This window comes from Trichomycterus rosablanca, chromosome 10, assembly GCF_030014385.1.
Source record: "Trichomycterus rosablanca isolate fTriRos1 chromosome 10, fTriRos1.hap1, whole genome shotgun sequence".
NCBI lineage: Eukaryota > Metazoa > Chordata > Actinopteri > Siluriformes > Trichomycteridae > Trichomycterus > Trichomycterus rosablanca.
The window spans coordinates 38,023,655-38,039,793 of NC_085997.1; the positions used below are offsets into that span (position 1 = coordinate 38,023,655).

At 41.7% G+C, this 16,139-nt stretch overlaps 1 protein-coding gene across 1 annotated transcript; it reads left to right on the forward strand.

Moving 5' to 3' along the window:
• The first annotated feature begins 611 nt into the window (after positions 1–611).
• LOC134322127 (cadherin-20-like) lies at positions 612–14,060 on the forward strand. The gene is made up of 12 exons (XM_063003997.1): positions 612–797; positions 1,793–1,886; positions 2,004–2,204; positions 4,361–4,480; positions 4,580–4,747; positions 4,858–5,045; positions 9,828–10,081; positions 10,548–10,684; positions 11,135–11,256; positions 12,133–12,250; positions 12,367–12,621; positions 13,492–14,060. Exons 1-12 carry the CDS (start codon positions 612–614, stop codon positions 14,058–14,060), a joined length of 2,412 nt encoding a protein of 803 aa, XP_062860067.1.
• Positions 14,061–16,139: the final 2,079 nt, after the last annotated feature.

The following is a 16,139-nucleotide window of genomic DNA, read 5'->3' on the forward strand; positions in this document are numbered from 1 at the left end:
AATCCATCAATTCAGTCACATCATCACACCTAGGTGTTATTTACAACCCCAAATCAAAAAAAGTTGGGACAGTATGAAAAATGCAATTAAAAAAACCTTTTATTTGATGTCAGACAGGATGAATCTGAGATATTTCATGTTTTATCTGCTCAACTTCATTTCATTTATTAATAAACATCCATTCCTGCATTTCAGGCCTGCAACACATTCCAAAGAAGGTTGGGACAGGGGCAATTTAGGGCTAGTAATCAGGTGAAAAAAATAAATAATGATGTGATTGTAATCATGGTTTGGTACAAAAGCAGCATGAATTCAGCATGAAACAGAATGTGTGGAGAATTTGAAACTCTGTACTGTTTCACACTTTAAGACGTGTTTGCAGGTAGAATTCCAAGGGTTCTATTTTCCACACTGTGTTCCAACTCTTTCTGATTTAGGGTCGTAAATTAGCGAATCCACCCTCTGCAACATTTTAAGACTAATTGATTTAATATGTTATTGAAACACAGCCGAGACTGAATCTGCTTTGCTGATGGTCACTGTTGAGCTTCTTTGTGTTTTTTTTACAGGAGAAACGTGAAGCAAATAAATAAGTAATCGTCCTCACCACCATGGCACGATGTGCGTACTTCAGCATGATACTCGCCGCCCTGACCTTAGTGACACCCACTATCGGGGGCGGAGTGGACGAAGGGACGAATGTGAGACCCCTGAGGAGGGAGAAGAGAGGATGGGTGTGGAACCAGTTCTTCGTTTTGGAGGAGTACGCTGAGGAGAAACCTCTCTACGTCGGCAAGGTCTGTACTCATACTGTACTAGTATACAGTACAGTCACTGTCACAGTACTGTAAGTCGCTTTGGATAAAAGCGTTTGCTAAATGCCAAAAAATGTACATTTGATTTGCCCACCGATCAGCCATAACATTAAAACCACCTCCTTGTTTCTACACTCACTGTCTATTTTATCAGCTCCACTTACCATATAGAAGCACTTTGTAGTTCTACAATTACTGACTGTAGTCCATCTGTTTCTCTACATGCTTTGTTAGCCCCCTTTCACCCTGTTCTTCAATGGTCAGGACCCCCACAGAGCAGGTATTATTTAGGTGGTGGATCATTCTCAGCACTGCAGTGACACTGACATGGTGGTGGTGTGTTAGTGTGTGTTGTGCTGGTATGAGTGGATCAGACACAGCAGCGCTGCTGGAGTTTTTAAATACCGTGTCCACCCACTGTCCACTCTATTAGACACTCCTACCTAGTTGGTCCACCTTGTAGATGTAAAGTCAGAGACGATCGCTCATCTATTGCTGCTGTTTTCATCTTCTGGATCTTCATCAGTGGTCACAGGACGCTGCCCACAGGGCACTGTTGGCTGGATATATTTGGTTGGTGGACTATTCTCAGTCCAGCACTGACAGTGAGCTGCTGTGTCTGATCCACTCATACCAGCACAACACGCAATAACACACCACCACCATGTCAGTGTCACTGCAGTGCTGAGAATGATCCACCACCTAAATAATACCTGCTCTGTGGGGGTGCTGACCATTGAAGAACAGGGTGAAAGGAGGCTAACAAAGCATGCAGAGAAACAGATGGACTACAGTCAGTAATTGTAGAACTACAAAGGGCTTCTATATGGTAAGTGGAGCTGATAAAATGGACAGTGAGTGTAGAAACAAGGAGGTGGTTTTAATGTTCTGGCTGATATACAGATATATACAGTATTTTTATGTATTTGAGACCTAAACCGTGATTATAAAGAGTTTCTGACGTCTGTGTGTTCCAGCTTCACTCTGATATGGATAAAGGTGATGGATCTGTGAAGTATATTTTATCAGGAGAAGGAGCAGGAAGCACATTTACTCTGGATGACAGCACTGGTATGTTATGCACTTATTGTTAAATATATTAACAATATAACTACAATAATTGTATAAAAATAATAATAATAATAATGATGATGATAATGATAATAATGATGATGATCCTGTTACCAGGTGATATCCACGCCATACAGCGTCTGGATCGGGAGGTGAAGGCGCAGTACGTTCTGCGAGCCCAAGCCACTCATCGCGGTACGGGTCTCGCTCTGGAACCCGAGTCCCAGTTCATCGTTAAGATCCAGGACATAAACGACAACGAGCCCAGGTTCCTGGATGGACCCTACCGAGCCACCGTACCAGAGATGTCTCCAGTCGGTAAGGACAAGCCTGTCTATCGCTTCTTTACATCGGATTCTTCCATAGAGCTGAGTGAGTTGAGTAAGTGAGTCAAGTAAGTGATTCAGGTTAGTGAGTTGAGTTGGTGAGTCTAGTGGGTGGAGTGACTCGAGTAAATAAGTCGGGTGAGTGAGTCAAATAAGTAAGTAAAATGAGTGAGTCAAGTTAGTGAGCTGTGTGAGTCAGTTGAGTGAGTAATTCGGGCGAGTGAATTAAATGGGTGAGTCAAGTAAATGAGTCGGGTGAGTGAGTCAAATGAGTGAGTGAGTTGATTGAGTGAGTGAGTCAGATGAGTAAGTGATTCGGGTTATTGAGCTGAGTGAGTGAGTCTAAATGAATTGGGTGGGTGAGTCGAGTGAGTTAGTGAGCTAAGTGAATTGAGTAAATGAGTTAAGTTCGTGATTCAGATTAGTGAAGTGGGTGGAGTGGCTCGAGTAAATAAGTCGGGTGAGTGAGTCAAATAAGTAAGTAAAGTGAGTGAGTCAAATGAGTGAGTGGAGTGAGTGAGTTGATTGAGTGAGTGAGTCAGATGAGTGAGTGATTCAGCTGAATGAGTTGAGTCAAGTAAGTGATTCAGGTTAGTGAGTTGAGTTGGTGAGTTGAGTTGGTGAGTCTAGTGGGTGGAGTGAGTGAATGGAGTAAGTGAGTCGGGTAGGTGAGTCAGGTGAGTGGGTTGAATGAGTGAGTGAGTTGATTGAGTAAGTCAAGTAAATAAGTCGAGTGGGTGAGTGGAATGAATGAGTGGAGTAATTCAGGTAAGTGAGTCGAGTGATTGATTCAAGTGAGTGAGTCAAATGAGTAAGTGAAGTGAGTTAGTCAAAAGAGTGAGTTGTGTGAGTCAGTCAAGTGAGTGAGTGAGTCAGGTGAGTGAGTCGAGTGAGTGAGTCAGGTGATTCTTCCGTAGAGCCATTACATCTATGGACGACACTGTGCTCTCTGTATTTCTTCACTTTACTGTTGCAGTGATAAGGACGTGATTTGGGTTAGTGAGTCAAGTGAGTGATTCGGGTGAGTGAGCTGAGTGAGTGAGTCTAAATGAGTTGGGTGGGTGAATCGAGTGAGTTAGTGAATTGAGTCAAGTAAGTGATTCAGGTTAGTGAGTTGACTTGGTGAGTCTAGTGGGTAGAGTGAGTTGAGTAAATAAGTCGGGTGATTGAGTCAAATAAGTAAGTAAACTTAGTGAGTGAAATGAGTGAGCTGTGTGAGTCAGTCGAGTGAGTGATTTGGGTTAGTGAGTCAAGTGAGTGATTCGGGTGAGTGAGCTGAGTCTAAATGAGGTGGGTGAGTGAGTCAAGTGAGTTAGTGAGCTAAGTGAGTTGAGTGAGTGATTTGGGCGAGTGAGTTGAATGGGTGAGTCAAGTGAAGGAGTCGGGTGAGTGAGTCAGGTGACTGAGTCAGATGGGAGAGTGATTTGGATTAGTGAGTCAAGTAAGTGATTCTGGTGAGTGAATGGGTCGATTGAGTGAGTTGGGCGAATAAGTTGAATGAGTGAGTCGAGTAAATTAGTCAGGTGGGTGAGTGAATCGGGTGAGTAGGTTGGGTAAGTGAGTTAGGTAGGTAAATGAGTCGGGCGAGCGAGTGAGTGAGTGAGTCGAGTAAATGAGTCGGGTGAGTGAGTCTAATGAGTAAGTGAGTCAAATGAGTGAGTTGTGTGACTCAGTCGAGTGAGTAAGTCGAGTGAGTGATTCGGGTGAGTCAAATGAGTGAGTGGAGTGAGTGAGTGAGTTGGGTGAGTGAGTCGAGTGAGTGAGTCAAGTAAATGAGTCAGGTAAGTGAGTCAAATGAGCGAGTCTAGTGAGTGAGTCAGGCAGGTAAGTGAGTTGAGTGAGTCGAGCGAGTCGTGTGAGTGAGTCATGTGAGTGAGTCGAATGAGTGATTCGGGTTAGTGAATCAAGTGAGTGAGTCAGGTGACCCTTCCGTAGAGCCATAACATCTATAGATGACCGTCGGAGTGATGAGGACGTGATTCTGCATCTGAATCCACCAGTTGTACCTGTAGAGAAGCCAACCAGGCCAGTGGTACCTCTGAGACTTGAACTCACGCCCCCTGCAGTGGTGGGCTGGCACAAAAATAATAGAATATAATAATAATTTATAGTTAATAGTTTTCATTTCTTCATGTTGGCTAATGCCAGGTACGCTCGTGATTCGAGTGACGGCGACCGACGCTGACGACCCCTCGTACGGTAACAGCGCTCGAGTCCAGTACAGCGTGGTGGAGGGGCAGCCGTATTTCTCTGTGGATTCACAAACAGGTACGAACATTCACACCATCAATAATCCAAATTATTGTATTAATATTTACGATTGCTTAGCTAATTACAGCAACGTTAAACACTCGGTTCTCTTTTCAGGCGACGTTCGTGTGTCGTTGGCTGATATGGACCGAGAGGTCAGAGCTCAGTATCAGGTGGTCATTCAGGCTAAAGACATGGGCGGTCAGCTCGGCGGTTTAGCTGGAACCACGACCATCGACATCACGCTGAGCGACGTCAACGACAATCCGCCGCGGTTTACTCAGAGTAAGAATCCCAAGACTGCTGTAACAGTCTCCACTCTCCTTGAAGGGCTTTCTACAGGAGTACATCGGTACATGGCTAACCTTTAACTCTATCTGTGTTTTTGTTTTCAGAGATTTACCAGATGAGCGTTCCTGAATCTGGACCGGTCGGTTCTGTAGTGGGTCAGGTCGAGGTTAAAGATCTGGATTTAGGAATCTACAGAGAGATGCGCTACAGCATCGTCGACGGAGACGGACGCGATGTGTTCGAAGTCAGCGCCGATTCGGACCACGTGTACGGGGTCGTCACCGTTAAACAGGTATCAGAAGTGTAGCTTATTTTTACTAAATCGACTGGTTTTGTACCAAACACAGAAGCAATTGAGGGTTAAGGGCCTTGCTCAAGGGCCCAACAGGAGCAATCTGGCAGTGTTGGGGCTTGAACCAGCAACCTTCTGATTACTAATACAGTACCTTAATAATAATAATAATAATACATTTTATTTATATAGCGCTTTTCAAGATACTCAAAGACGCTTTACATAAGACAAATAATCAAAACAAATACGTACATACACCATACAAATCATAGTACAAAATCAAAATAGTACATCAACATCAAGAATAATTAAGATAAAAACAAAGAGAGCAGCATAAGACAGTTCATTAAAAATTAGCTAAATTATGAGAGAGAACAACAAATATAGAACAATTTCTTAAAATTAGACAGAAACAGGACAGATTTACATGCAATCAGGAAACTGAAAACTTTACAAGTTTTAGGATCTAGGACTTCACATTTCTGTCGTGATCTAAGTATAAAAACTATTAAAAAGAATAGCAAAAATAAAAGCATTTATTTTGTGTTGTTACAAGTTAAATGCCACTCTGAATAGATGAGTTTTGAGAAGTGACTTGAATTTGGACAGGTCAGGACAATCTCGTAGGTGTTTGGGGAGAGCATTCCATAAAGATGGAGCAGCTATGGAAAAGGCCCTGTCACCCCAGGTCCGGTGCTTGGTCCTAGAGGGTATGGACAGTAGGTTAGCCTCAGAAGAGCGAAGGCTACGGGAGGGAATGTGCTGATGGAGCAGGTCGGTGAGGTAGGATGGGGCCTGATTATGGAGAGCTTTGTGAGTGAATAGAAGAATTTTGAATTGAATGCGTTGAGCAACGGGAAGCCAATGAAGTTTTTGTAGAACAGGTGTAATATGATCACGGGAGCGAGTATGAGTAAGGAGGCGAGCAGCTGAATTCTGGATATACTGAAGTTTTTTTAGGATTTTGTTAGATGTACCATAAAGGATGCTATTGCAATAATCAATTCTGGATGTAATAAAAGCATGAATCAAGGTTTCGGCGGCAGAAAAGGAGAGTGATGGACGTAGACGTGCTATGTTTTTTAGATGAAAGAAAGCAGTTTTGGTGATGTGATTTACATGGCGGTCAAAAGAGAGGTTGCTATCAAAAATTACACCAAGATTTCGGATGTTAGAAGACGGAGACAAAGTGTCATTATCAATGGTAATTTGAAAATTTTTTGTGGTTTTTGCCAGGGTTGTAGGACCTACGATGATCATATCTGATTTTTCACAGTTTAATTTGAGGAAATTAGCTTTCATCCACAATTTCATTTCAGTGATGCAATTTGTCAGAGTGGAGTGAAGTTCAGTATTAATGGATTTGGAGGAGATGTAAAGCTGAATATCATCAGCATAGCAGTGGAAATGTAAACCATGCCGACGTATGATGTCACCAAGGGGGAGCATATAAAGAATAAACAAAAGGGGACCTAACACTGAGCCTTGGGGAACGCCTTGGGACAGTGGAGCAATGGCAGAACTACAATTGTTGATATTAACAAACTGTTGTCTGTTTATGAGATATGACCTTAACCACAAAAGGGCAGTACCAGTGATGTTGACAGAGGATTCAAGGCGGGACAGAAGAATGGAGTGATTAATGGTGTCAAAAGCTGCAGTAAGATCAAGGAGGACGAGAATATTAATTTGTCCAGAGTCTGAGGAAAGAAGAAGGTCATTTGTGACTTTGAGGAGGGCTGACTCAGTGCTGTGCTGGGGGCGGAAACCAGACTGAAATGATTCAAATAGATTATTGGAATTTAGGTGATCTTTGAGCTGTGAGGCAACAACACGTTCCAGTATTTTCGACAGAAATGGAAGATTGGAAATGGGCCGAAAGTTACTCATAATGTTAGAGTCAAGTCCAGGTTTTTTAAGTATGGGAGTAACAGCAGCCAATTTGAGTGATTGAGGGACTGAGCCAGAACTAAGAGAGGAATTGATTATCTCTGTGATAAGTGATGAGATAACTGGAAAACAACCCTTAACAAGTTTTGATGGAGCAGGATCCAAAACACAAGTGGAGCTTCGCATCCCTGTTAAGATCTCAGATAGGTCCAAAAGAGACACAGGTGAGAACTGAGACAGAGGCTGGGTAATAAATTGAGATGAGATAGGCGGAGAAACAGAGATGACAGGGGAAACTGTCAGAAAATTGTGGATATTCTCAACTTTTGTTTGAAAAAATGAGAGGTAAGAGTTACACTTGTCAACTGTAAAGGAATTGGTAGTATTGTCAATTGGTTTGAGAAGTTTATTTATTGTGGAAAAGAGAGTCTTAGGATTTGTTGATCCAGCATGTATGAGTTCGGAATAGTAAGTGGATCGGGCTGCCGTAAGAGCGTCTTTGTAATGTTGAAGATAATCAGAATAAATCTGATAATGTACTGTTAGACCGGTTTTCTTATAAAGTCTTTCAAGCTGGCGTTTACGGGATTTCATTTGGTGAAGCTCAATTGTGTACCATGGTGCGGAATGACTAAATGAAACAAATTTGGTTCTCAAAGGAGCCAGCTCATCAAGACATGAGGCGAGTATGTCATTATAGTAATCGACAAGGTCAGATGAATTACTAGACAGTACAGGACAGACAGACATCTTTTTAACAAGAGAATCTGAGAAAGCAGAGGGAGAGATATATTGAAGATTCCTGAAGGATATTTTACGTTTAGCTCTAGTGATGGGCCTAGTGACCTCAATGTCCATGATGATTGTCAAATGATCAGAGACAGTAAGGTCATGGCTGGACGGCTGATGAACTAGGACACCAGTAGAGCAGACAAGGTCAAGAGTATGACCTTTTTTATGAGTTGGAAAATGTATATGTTGTGTGAAATTAAAACACTGTAACAATTCCAAAAATTCCCTGGCAAATTTACAGTTGTTGTCATCAATATGGATGTTAAAATCACCCATAAGCAGTACAGAGGATGAGAGGGCACTAAGCTGGGTTAAAAAATCTGAAAAATCAGAGAGAAAGGAAGCGTTTGGCTTTGGCGGACGATAAACTACAGCAGTGACCAGAGGAGTAGGCCCTGACAACTTGAAAGCCAGGTGTTCAAAAGAAAGAGCAGCAGGAAAAGACAAAGTGGTTATTTTAATATCATCCCTATAGACTGCAGCAACACCACCACCTCGCCCTTCCATACGAGGTTCATCAATATACGAGTATCCCATTGGCGTGGTCTGATTTAACATAAAATAATCCAAGGGTTTATGCCAAGTTTCAGTGAGACAGAAAAAGTCTAGTTCACTGTCAGATATAAATTCACTGAGTACAGTACTTTTTGTGTTGAGTGAACGAACATTAAGCAATGCCATTTTCAAGTGGTATTGTTGTGTAGTTGGCTGTGAGGAACGAGGAAGAGAACGGAGATTTGCTAAGTCCACTCCGCGTTTCCCATCCCACTCCGTGGACAGCGTTGTCATGGAGACTACACCGCTACTGGTGTGCAAGGCAGCAGCGCTCTGATGACGTGTTTGCGGAGCGACAGTGCGCACGGCTGACCAGAAGGATGGAATAGCGTTACCGTTTCGAAGATAAACAAGCTTTCTCCGGGAGCCCCTGTGAATATAACGAGGCCGGCGAAGGAGTCCAAGCTGTTTGATGACTGAAATACACGATGGAGTAGTGCAGTTGTTGAACTTCCTCAGCTGGTCAACGGAATAGTTCAACATCGTGCCGATCCCAGGAAAACTCATCCACCGTTCACCACCGGCCGCAGACGCGATGTACAGTAGAAAGAACAAAAAGTATCAAAAGCACAAATAAAAGTATCAAAAGTAACATAAAAGAAATAGATCCACAAGGTGTGTAAAAAGATGAAAACGAAAAACGATAAAAATACAATAAAATACGGTAAAATACGGTAAAATACGGTAACGGTAGCGGCAGCCAAATGCGCCAGCGTCCACCATCACCATGGCAATGGCACACCTCAGCTCACTTCTCAGCACACCTTAACCACTAGGCTACGGCTATAATGAACCATATTGTCCAAAGTATATTGGCACCTGACCATTAGTGAGTGAGTCGAGTAAGTGCGTGGAGTGAATGAGTCGAGTGAGTGAGTCAATTAAGTGAGTTGAGTGAGTCAATCAAGTGAGTGAGTCGAGTGAGTAAGTCAATTGTGTAAAGTGAAATGAGTGAGTGAGTGGATAAGTGAGTCGGGTGAGTGATTCGGGTGAATAATTTAAGTGAATCCAGTGAAGGAGTCTGGTGAGTGAGCCGAATGAGTGAGTCAAGTGAATAAGTCAGGTGAGTATGCTGAGTGAGTTGGGTTAGTAAGTTGAGTTAATGAGTCAGTTTAGTGAGTCGAGTGAGTGAGTGAGTTGAGTGTGTAAGTCGAGTGAGTGAGTCAACTAAGTAAGTTGAGTGAGTGAGTCAAGTGAATGAGTCGAGTGAGTGGATAGTGAGTTGGGTGAATGAGTCAATTAAGTGAGTTGAGTCAGTGAGTCAATTAAGTGAGCTGGGTGAGTCTGGTTTAGTGAGTTGAGTGAATATGTCAGTTAAGTGAGTCAAGCGAGTAAATCGAGTGAGGGAGTCAGGTGAGTAAGTCGGGTGAGTAAGTTGAGTGAGTTGAGTGAATGAGTCGAGTGAGTGGATAAGTGAGTCAGGGTTGAGTGGGTTGAGTGAATAGTTGCTTTGTGCACATAGGTACAGTCATGCTTAAGAGGCGTGTCCACATACTATTGGCCATGTAGCATACGCAGACTCTTAACTGTGCGTCTCTGTTTCAGCATCTGGACTTTGAGACCAAGCGCAGCTACAGTCTGAAGATCCAGGGTTCGAACACTCACGTTGACGCTCGGTTTAAAGCCAGCGGTCCGTTCAGTGACGTCACCGTGGTTCACGTGAACGTGGAGGACGTGGACGAGCCGCCGGAGTTCGATGCTACGACGTTTTACGCCGAGGTGCCCGAAGACGCTGAAATCGGCACCGTGATTAAAGTCTTCTCAGCCAGAGACCCCGACGCAGCGGATAAATCCATACGGTGAGCAGAATCCTTCTACCTCCCAAAGATGGATTGTGAGTGAGTCGAGTGAGTGAGTTGAGTAAGTGAGTCGGGTGAGCGAGTCAGGTGAGTGAATCAAGTAGGTGTAAGAGTGAATGAGTCGAGTAAGTCAGGTAAGTGAGTCGGGTGAGCAAGTCCAGTGAGTGAGTCGAGAGAAATAGTTAAGTGAGTGAGTCGAGTAAGTGAGTCGAATCATTGAATCTGTTGAGAGTTTAATAAAGTGCTTAGTAATGAATGAAGTAATGAAATACACCAAATCTGCTACATATAGAGGTCAGGTGCTTGAGCCACGCCCTTTTCTAAAAGGGCGTCTGAAATCTAGTCTATGAAGTGTATTATATGCTTTCATGGTTTTTGGCAACAGTTTAGGGAAGGTCCAGACCTCCCCAGGTTTGACCACACAGTGGACTCTTAATCAAATACGTCTCTCTCTCTCTGTGTCCAGATATGCGATAGAAGAGACGAGTGACCCTGATAAATATTTCTACCTGGACGTGATGAGAGGTTCTCTGATGAGCGTCCGGCCACTGGACAGAGAGAAGAGAGACTGGCACAATCTCACTGTCGTTGCCATTGAGACGAGTAAGTACGCCAAATATTTTGCCCCTAACTAAGGTCGGGGGGGGAAACCTAAACTGTCTCTACAAAACCTGCCTCGATTCTACGACTGGCATAAAGCCTGTCTGGCTGTGGACAGTGTCACCCATGGCTTCAGCTTTCCTCCTGACCTTTACGATAGACCACTGTTCCACGTACTTTGTAATATCCTCAATGAAACCGCTCTGTTTATAAGGGCATCAAGATTTTATAGCTTGCCTAAGAGGATCTGTGCCTGACTCGCAACTGACATTTCAATTCATCCCAAAGATGTTTAACTGCTGGAAGCATATTAAGTTCATATAAATGATATATTTTTTATTTGCAGTGTGCCTAAAGTACCTGAACGTCATAATTAAAAGGCATGTCCGTATACTTTTGATCTGAAATGGGAATATGACGAGACCTTGAGTGTAAATGTTTTATATCTTGTAGATAATCCAGCGCAGGCGTCCAGTGTTTCGGTGGCTATAAGAGTTCTGGACGTGAACGATAACCCACCATTGCTGGCGCAGTATTACGAAACGTTCCTGTGTGACAGCGCCAAAGCAGGACAGGTATTTATCCACATTCTACACTAATCTGTTCATTCATTCATCTCAGTGAACCACTTCATCCTGACCAGGGTCGCTGTAGGTATAGGTACAGTATTATAGCAGTCAATCCACCTCCAGCATGTTTGTGGAGGCGAGTACTCCAAGTAGTACTTTAAGTAGACCCATGTGCAAACACTGAATATACACAAGGATCAAACCCAGGTTCCCGGGTCCTCCAGTCTTGTGTTACTGCTCATGTCCACATTTATTTGGTTCTTTCACGCTGTTAATGTTCACCAAGACGCCGCCCCCCATAACGATGCTTCCACCATCATACTTCACTGTGGGTTTGGTGTTCTCGGGATCATACATGCACCTCTTCTTTGTCTAAACATTCATTCATTTATTGTCTGTCTTACCACCACTTTATCCTGGTCAGGGTCAAGGTGGCTCTGTTACATTTGATGTTCACACGCATTTACACTTAAAGTAATGTTTAGTGTCTTTAATTAACCTGACTGCACGTCTTTGGACTGTGGGAGGAAACCGGAGCTCCCGGAGAACATAGGGACATACGTGGACATAGGGAGAACATGCAAACTCCACACAGAAAGGACCCTGGCTGGGGAATCGAACCCAGATCCTTCTTGCTGTGAGGTGACACCATGCTGCCCTTGCTGCCTGAATTATAGCTTGAAATAATGCTTTATTGTCATATATATATATATATATATATATATATATATATATATATATACATATGTGTGTGTGTGTGTGTGTAACTGCTATTCCTGCTGCTTTCGGTTTATCCTGCAGCAGTTTTCTTACTATGGAAACACAATAATATTGTTGTTTTTTATCATTAATATCCAAAACTTTTTTTTCTGTGTCTCTCAGCTGATCCAATCAATCAGAGCTGAAGATCCAGATGAGCCAATCGGAGGGCAGCGTTTCCGTTACGCACTCGCACCTGAAGCACGAAATAATCCCAACTTTACCATCAGAGACAATCAAGGTACTAAAGCCACTGTAGTTTTACACTCTGTGGGTCTGTCTGAAAACCTGATCAGCTGTCTCAGTAGAGAGAATTCTAATAAGACCTGGAACTGTGGTGTGTGTGTGTGTGTGTAGATAACTCGGCGTGGATCCTGACTCGACACGATAACTGGCCGTCTTCGTCTCAGAGAGTTTACTATCTCCCCATATCGGTGTCTGATGGAGGCGAGCCGGTTCAGTCCAGCACTCACACTCTCACGATCCGGGTGTGTAGGTGTGGCGGAGACGGAGAGGTTCTAACCTGTGAAAAAGCTGAACCATACACACTTCCACCCAACCTGAGCAGAACAGCATTCATCACCATCCTCATCTGCACCTCCAGCCTCATCGGTAATACCAGTACAGAGTCAGTAACATGTGAGGAAGAGGAGGGAAGGAAAACAAAAGAAAGAAAAGGAAAGAAGGAAAAGGAAGGAAATAAAGAAAAGAGTGAGGAAAGATAGGAAGGAAGATTGTAAGGGAGGAAGAAAGGAAGATAGGAAGGAAGATATGAAGGAAGGAAGATAGGAAAGAAGGAAGATAGGAGGGAGGATAGGAAAGAAGGAAGGAAGGAAGAGAAGGAAGGAAGTGAGGGAAGGAAGGAAGAGAAGAAAAACAAGGAAGGAAGGAAGAGGGAAGGAAGGAAGAGAAGAAAAAGAAGTAAGGAAGAAAGGAAGATAGGAGGGAGGATAGGAAAGAAGGAAGGAAGGAAGAGAAGGAAGGAAGTGAGGGAAGGAAGGAAGAGAAGAAAAACAAGGAAGGAAGTGAGGGAAGGAAGGAAGAGAAGAAAAACAAGGAAGGAAGGAAGGAAGGAAGAGGGAAGGAAGGAAGAGAAGAAAAAGAAGTAAGGAAGAAAGGAAGATAGGAAGGAAGGAGCAAAAGTATAAAAGAAAGAAAGGAAGGGGCAGAAGGAAGGAAAAGGAAGGAAAAGAAAGAAAGAAGGAAGGAAAATAATTAAGGAATCATATTAGGAAAACAAATGAATAGAAAGAGAAAATAATAAACAAAAGAGAAAATGTGAAGAAATAAAACAAAGAACAGCAGAGAAAAAACAACAAATTACTGGTTATATAAAGAATAAAAAACTAAAACAAAATAAAGAAAATAATAATTAAAAAAATACAGAAGAAAGACGCCTAGTTGTGTGTCAAGGAATTTAATTAAAAATATAAGTTATTAAATGCAATAATAATGAATATTAAATCTGTTTCTCTGCTGCAGTGATGATCACGCTCATGCTCCTCCTGCGTGGCAACACTAAGAAACCTTTCCCGAATGACGAGGAGGAAAACGTGCACGAAAACATCGTACGCTACGATGATGAAGGCGGCGGGGAGGAAGACACAGAAGCTTTCGACATCACGGCCCTGTGGAAGACGCACGCAGAGCCACTAAGCTACGCAGAACTAGCACAGAGCGGCCCTAAACTAAATCTGGACGCTAAGCCACCGCTCAACAACGCTAAGCCACGACAGGAGCGGCCAGAGATCAAGAGTCTGTCACGGTACGTTTCACAGATGGACGCTAAAACACACGGCGCCGATCCTAACAGCGCTAATATATACAGCTACATGCTAGCTAAGCTCTGCGAGGCGGATATGCACGTGGAAGTGGCTCCACACGACTCGCTCCGGACGTTCGCGTACGAAGGCGAGGGATCAGTCGCGGATTCTCTCAGCTCGCTGCAGTCCGACGACGATAACAGTCACGATTACGATTATTTAGACGAGTGGGGGCCGAGGTTTCATAAACTAGCAGAGTTATATGGTACAAATCAGAGTTATAGTTAGCATGAACACACAAATTGCCCAGTGGGTTTAGAAATATGTCAAATAAAAGAGCGAAATTTAAAGAAAACTGAAAAAATGAGGATTCTGTTTACATAATAAAATATGCACTTCATTAAGGATAACCTGCAAATGCTTATTATACAAACATGTAGTTCAACTTCAGCATGATTTTCATTTAACTAGATTCTTCTGGAACAATCTTAAGCCTGACCATAATTGTTTAAAATCATAAAACTCATAATAATTCGATCGCTAGAAATCACAAAATCTCAAACGTCAACATGATTCAATGCGACATGATCTGATTCATTTATAAACGATTCAGTGAATCATACGTTCGTAAACAAGTGATTAATACACAATATATGAACTGTTTTTGTACAGTTTGTGTGTTGTTGTAAAGTTTCAGATATTTTACTCCATAGTCTCAGGTTAGCATGAATAAAAACATCCACACTTTACAAAAAGATTGTAAAGTACACGCATTTTATCTGATGCCTTTATAAATGAATCCTACGATCGTAAACAAGTGAATAATACACAATATATGAACTGTTTTTGTACAGTTTGTGTGTTGTCGTAAAGTTTCAGAGAATTTCAGAGTTTTTGCTCCATAGTCTCAGGTTAGTATAAATAAAAACATCCACACGCACAAAGATTGTAAAGTAAAGTACATGTATTTGATCTGATTCGTTTATAAACGATTCAGTGAATCATACAATCGAAAACAAGTGATTAATATTCAATATATGACCTGTTTTTGAGCAGTTTGTGTGTTGTTGTCAAGTTTTAGAGATTTTACTCCATAGTCACAGGTTAGCATGAATAAAAAAGTCCACACACATGAGGTACATCGATTGTAAAGTACATGTTCTTTATCTGAGTCGTTTATATATGATTCAGTGAATCATACAATCGTAAACAAGTGATTGATGTTTAATATATGAACTGTTTTTGTACAGTTTGTGTGTTGTTGTAATGTTTCGAAGATTTTGCTCCACAGTCTCAAATTAGCATGAATAAAAACATCCACACACAAAGATTGTAAAGTACATGTGCTTGATCCGATTCGTTTATAAATGATTCAGTGAATCATGCAGTCTTAAACATGAACGTACCGTATTTCAGAGCACCGCGACCCTCTTAGAATGAATTCAGTATTTTATAAAAGCTTAAACTTCAGTATCTGCCAAGCCCTTTCTTTGATTCCAACCCAGTTCTTTAGAAAGACATGAAATGAATGAAATTAATCATAAAATCTCAGAATATTACAGTGATTCAATTCCTACAATTTGGTGCATTGTAAAAATTTTGAACTTTAATTTATTTAAATAATCATACATAAATATTACCACTATTTTAGAAATTATTATAAAAATGATTTGATTGTGATTCTTCAGGGTACAATTTAACATATTGCAACATGACTTGATTTTACTTATTATTTATTATTTGTGAATTGAGCATCAAACTTCATTTGATTTACATCTCAAACTAATTTGATTCTAACAAACACATACACATTAAGGCAGTATTTAGTATCCTTAACTGGCCTGTGGGAGGAAAGCATAGCACCCGGAAGAAAACCCATTTAAGCACTGGGAAAATATACAAACCACACAGAGAGGATCCTGGCCGTCTGGCAGAGGCATCGAACCCTGGATCTTCTTGCTGTGTGGTGACCATGCTAACCACTGCAACACTGTGCCGCCACAATCTGATTCTTTTTAACTTAATTTCTAGTAAATCGACTTATAAAATATAAACTGTGTGACTCCACAATAAACCAAATCTTACGGGGATTTAACTCAATGTGATTCTTATGGGAATCATTTACCAAATCACAAAATTATTCAGTTAAAGATTTGTTTGGCAAATCATAAACTAGATTCTTACTGCCCTTTTTTAACATCAATTATGAGTATTTGAGTACTTATGTAGAAATTCATTCTAAAATAAAAAATAAATAAATACAAAATCAAAACCAAATGTCATTATAGGGATTATAATATAGACCCAGATTTTGGAATAATTGTGCATTCTTAAAATATTGTATTTATAAAATTGTTTTGTGTGGTT

What these genes read in the sequence shown, in the direction of transcription:
- LOC134322127 (XM_063003997.1), top strand. Translation starts at nt 612, where the DNA reads ATGGCACGATGTGCGTACTTCAGCATGATACTCGCCGCCCTGACCTTA. An exon ending in ACCAGAGATGTCTCCAGTCG is followed by an intron (nt 2,205 to 4,360) that starts GTAAGGACAAGC and finishes GGCTAATGCCAG; the next exon opens with GTACGCTCGTGATTCGAGTG. An exon ending in GGGTCGTCACCGTTAAACAG is followed by an intron (nt 5,046 to 9,827) that starts GTATCAGAAGTG and finishes TCTCTGTTTCAG; the next exon opens with CATCTGGACTTTGAGACCAA.